Raw genomic sequence first — 3,775 nt, forward strand, 5'->3', positions numbered from 1 at the left:
ACAGCTGGCGGTGGTGCAGGGTGGTCGACCCCCCCCCCCCCCCCCCCGTTAAGTTTCGTTTTTGACGTGCTGCATGTTTCTTCACGTTTGCAGTTTAATAATAATAACTAATAGTTTAGTTTTTCCTGTGACTTATTTGCAGTATGATAAATGGTAGGAGCATAATATACGCTCCCAATGTTTTGCTGGTCTTTTTTTTTGTAAATAATTACCTTTTTTTGCGGTTTTATTTATTTATTTATTTTTGTATCTTGAGATCTATGACGTCATCAAATACTCAAGTTCTACTCGGGTTTTATTATGTTAATGTCGAGTTTAAAAATTATATACTCGTTCAACCCCTAGCTGTTACAAATTTTTGTAGCAAATAAGCCTAAATAAGAGGGCTATGTTCTGACAAAGGAAAGTATAAAAAATATATTGGTATCGGAGATAGGCCAAACAAGTTTAACATATCGGCATATCGAATATCGGCCAAAAATCCAATATCGTGCATCCCTACTATTGACAGTACATATACTATTTTAAACAGCAGACGTCCTTAAATAAATAAATAAATTAAAGCTTAATTTAGCCTTAGAGCACTCACAGTAATACATGAGGTCTCGTTTCAGGCTGCCAACTGGAGGCAGGGCTGAAGTGCCTTTTCTTTGCCATTACAAAGTGAGGCATGTTGTTGTGTCTGCTGTAAAGATGTCCACAAAGCCAAAACTGGCTTGACATACAGTATCTCCCCACATAAGAGTTGTTAAATATTAGGTAGAAAGACATTTTATTTTATGGACTTCAACTTTCAACTCTTCCTCTTTCAGCAGCAATTCTTTCTAGATCAGATAAAGGCAACATTTTTCATTTGAAGGGACACAAGGTTCTGATTTAAAAAGTGGCACCATAATTTAAAAAAAATATTTGAATTTGCAAAGAAAGGGATGCCAGGTCAGAGTGGATGGAGGGAAAGTGATGATGAAGGCAGAGTGATGGCTTCATACACTGACAGACATCTTGCCGTCCAGCTCGTTGAGTTGGCTCACACTTTGAAACGAGCAGGATGTCTTCATCATTAAACTGTCTGCACACAGTCTTTGTTGTACTAACTGCCACTGAGACAATTTGTTGGCCAATTTTTAGCATTACACAAATCACTTTGCAATCATCCCAATAGGGCTAAATAAATCAAGGTTTGCAATGAAACATTCATGTGGCCTGTGAGGAAACTCTGGCGAGGAGAGAAGGTGTTAATCCCAAAATGCAAATGTCTTTCAGTCACCAACCCACCAAACTTAGTCAACGTACAGGGTTGCTGGTCTTGCCCGTGAGAATGGTTCGCGCCTTGGACTTGTTCATGTTGAAGTTCTTGAGATAGGCCTCATATATCTGCCTGGCCAGTGTCTTCTGATCAGCAAGGTGGGGGTTCACCTCCTCCCTGTCCCCTGTCACCATCTCCGCCTTGAGTTTCAGTTTCTCTGACTGAGGCATCCTGCCAAACCGGATGGCTGCAGAGATTGGACACAAAGTCAAACTGAGAGAGCTTCACTGCAGCATCAAACTGCAGTCAGAGTTAAGATCTACACTCTTGCATACATTAAAAACAATGTAGCAAATCAAATGCAATGGAAATATTACCATCAACAGCCACCATAATGTATTTTATAAAATAAACTTGTAAATATAAAGCATTTAAGAAAAATGATCTAAACCCAAGAATGTTTTAGAAAGAGCTCCTTGAACTTGATATACAGTGCCTTGCGAAAGTATTCGGTCCCCTTGAACTTTTCAACCTTTTGCCATATTTTATAGTTATGAGTGCTTAGTGTATATTTAGTTGATGTTTTTCTTAGTTCATATCTTAGATGTTATTACTGTTTTTCTTATACATTTTATTGTTGGATGTAACTGGGACCCCGTGTACATAATTTCGCTCCACCACATGTACCACATGAGGTGCGAATGACAATAAAGAAACTCTGACTGACTCTGATTTCAGGCTTCAAACATAAAGATATAAAATTGTATTTTTTTGTGAAGAATCAACAACAAGTGGGACACAATCGTGAAGTGGAATGAAATTTATATTAACAAATAAAAAACTGAAAAGTAGGGCGTGCAATATTATTGGGCCCCTTTACTTTCAGTGCAGCAAACTCACTCCAGAAGTTCAGTGAGGATCTATGAATGATCCAATGTTGTCCCAAATGACTGATGATGATAAATAGAATCCACCTGTGTCTAATCAAGTCTCCGTATAAATACACCTGCTCTGTGATAGTCTCAGTGTTTTGTTCAAAGTGCAGAGAGCATCATGAAGACCAAGGAACACACCAGGCAGGTCCGAGATACTGTTGTGGAGAAATTTAACGCCGGATTTGGATACAAAAAGATTTCCCAAGCTTTAATCATCCCAAAGAGCACTGTGCAAGCAATTATATTGAAATGGAAGGAGTATTAGACCACTGCAAATCTACCAAGACCCGGCCGTCCCTCTAAACTTTCATCTTGAACACGGAGAAGACTGATCAGAGATGCAGCCAAGAGGCCCATGATCACTCTGGATGAACTGCAGAGATCTACAGCTGAGGTGGGAGAGTCTGTCCATAGGACAACAATCAGTCGTACACTGCACAAATCTGGCCTTTATGGAAGAGTGGCAAGAAGAAAGCCATTTCAAAGATATCCATAAAAAGTGTTGTTTAAAGTTTGTTACAAGTCACCTGGGAGACACACCAAACATGTGGAAGAAGGTGCTCTGGTCAGATAAAACCAAAATCGAACTGTTTGGCCACAATGCAAAACGATATGTTTGGTGTAAAAGAAACACAGCTCATCACCCTGAACACACCATCCCCACTGTCAAACATGGTGGTGGCAGCATCATGGTTTGGGCCTGCTTTTCATCAGCAGGGACAGGGAAGTTGGTCAGAATTGATGGGAAGATGGATGGGGCCAAATACAGGACCATTCTGGAAGAAAACCTGTTTGAGTCTGCAAGAGACCTGAGACAGGGATGGAGATTTATCTCCCAACAAGACAATGATCCAAAACATAAAGCCAAATCTACAATAGAATGGTTCACAAATAAACGTATCCAGGTGTTGGAATGGCCAAGTCAAAGTCCAGACCTGAATCCAATCGAGAGTCTGTGGAAAGAGCTGCAGACTGCTGTTCATAAACTCTCTCCATCCAACCTCAATGAGCTCAAGCTGTTTTGCAAGGAAGAATGGGCAAGAATTTCAGTCTCTCCATGTTCAAAACTGATAGAGACATACCCAAGAGACTTGCAGCTGTAATTGCAGCAAAAGGCGGAGCTACAAAGTATTAATGCAAGGGGGCCGAATAATATTGCACGCCCCACTTTTCAGTTTTTTATTTGTTAAAAAAAGTTTGACACATCAATTTCATTCCAATTCATGATTGTGTCCCACTTGTTGTTGATTCTTCACAAAAAAAATTTTTTTTATATCTTTATGTTTGAAGCCTGAAATGTGGCAAAAGGTTGAAAAGTTCAAGGGGGCCGAATGTTTTCGCAAGGCACTGTAGTCCCTGAAGAACCTAGGAACTAAGGGGCTGTTTACACGGCGCATATTTTGAGTGCATCCGCAGCTTTCTCTCTGCGGTTCTGCTGATCATTTACACGACACCAGTGGCCCCCCTCTTTGAATTCGGAGGTTTCTGAACCCACCTTCCAGAGTGGAGTTTTTTTGCTGACCCCCCACTGATAATGTAAACATCTCCCGCTGAGGCTTTGTGTTAAACCACATGCGCACACGCACGCGCGGAC

General features: G+C 40.7%; 1 protein-coding gene across 1 annotated transcript in view; it reads right to left on the minus strand.

Annotated features, from left to right (window-relative positions):
• The window catches only part of pparab (peroxisome proliferator-activated receptor alpha b), a gene marked incomplete at its 5' end in the record, with an annotated part of 15,503 nt that extends 14,010 nt beyond the window's left edge, over nucleotides 1-1,493 (minus strand). Inside the window, 1 exon segment of the mRNA XM_037683651.1 lies at nucleotides 1,294-1,493. Coding sequence (XP_037539579.1) covers nucleotides 1,294-1,493 — 200 coding nt within the window.
• Nucleotides 1,494-3,775: the final 2,282 nt, after the last annotated feature.

The sequence above is a fragment of the Nematolebias whitei genome, chromosome 10 (assembly GCF_014905685.2).
Source record: "Nematolebias whitei isolate Nwh7 chromosome 10, NemWhi1, whole genome shotgun sequence".
Lineage (NCBI taxonomy): Eukaryota > Metazoa > Chordata > Actinopteri > Cyprinodontiformes > Rivulidae > Nematolebias > Nematolebias whitei.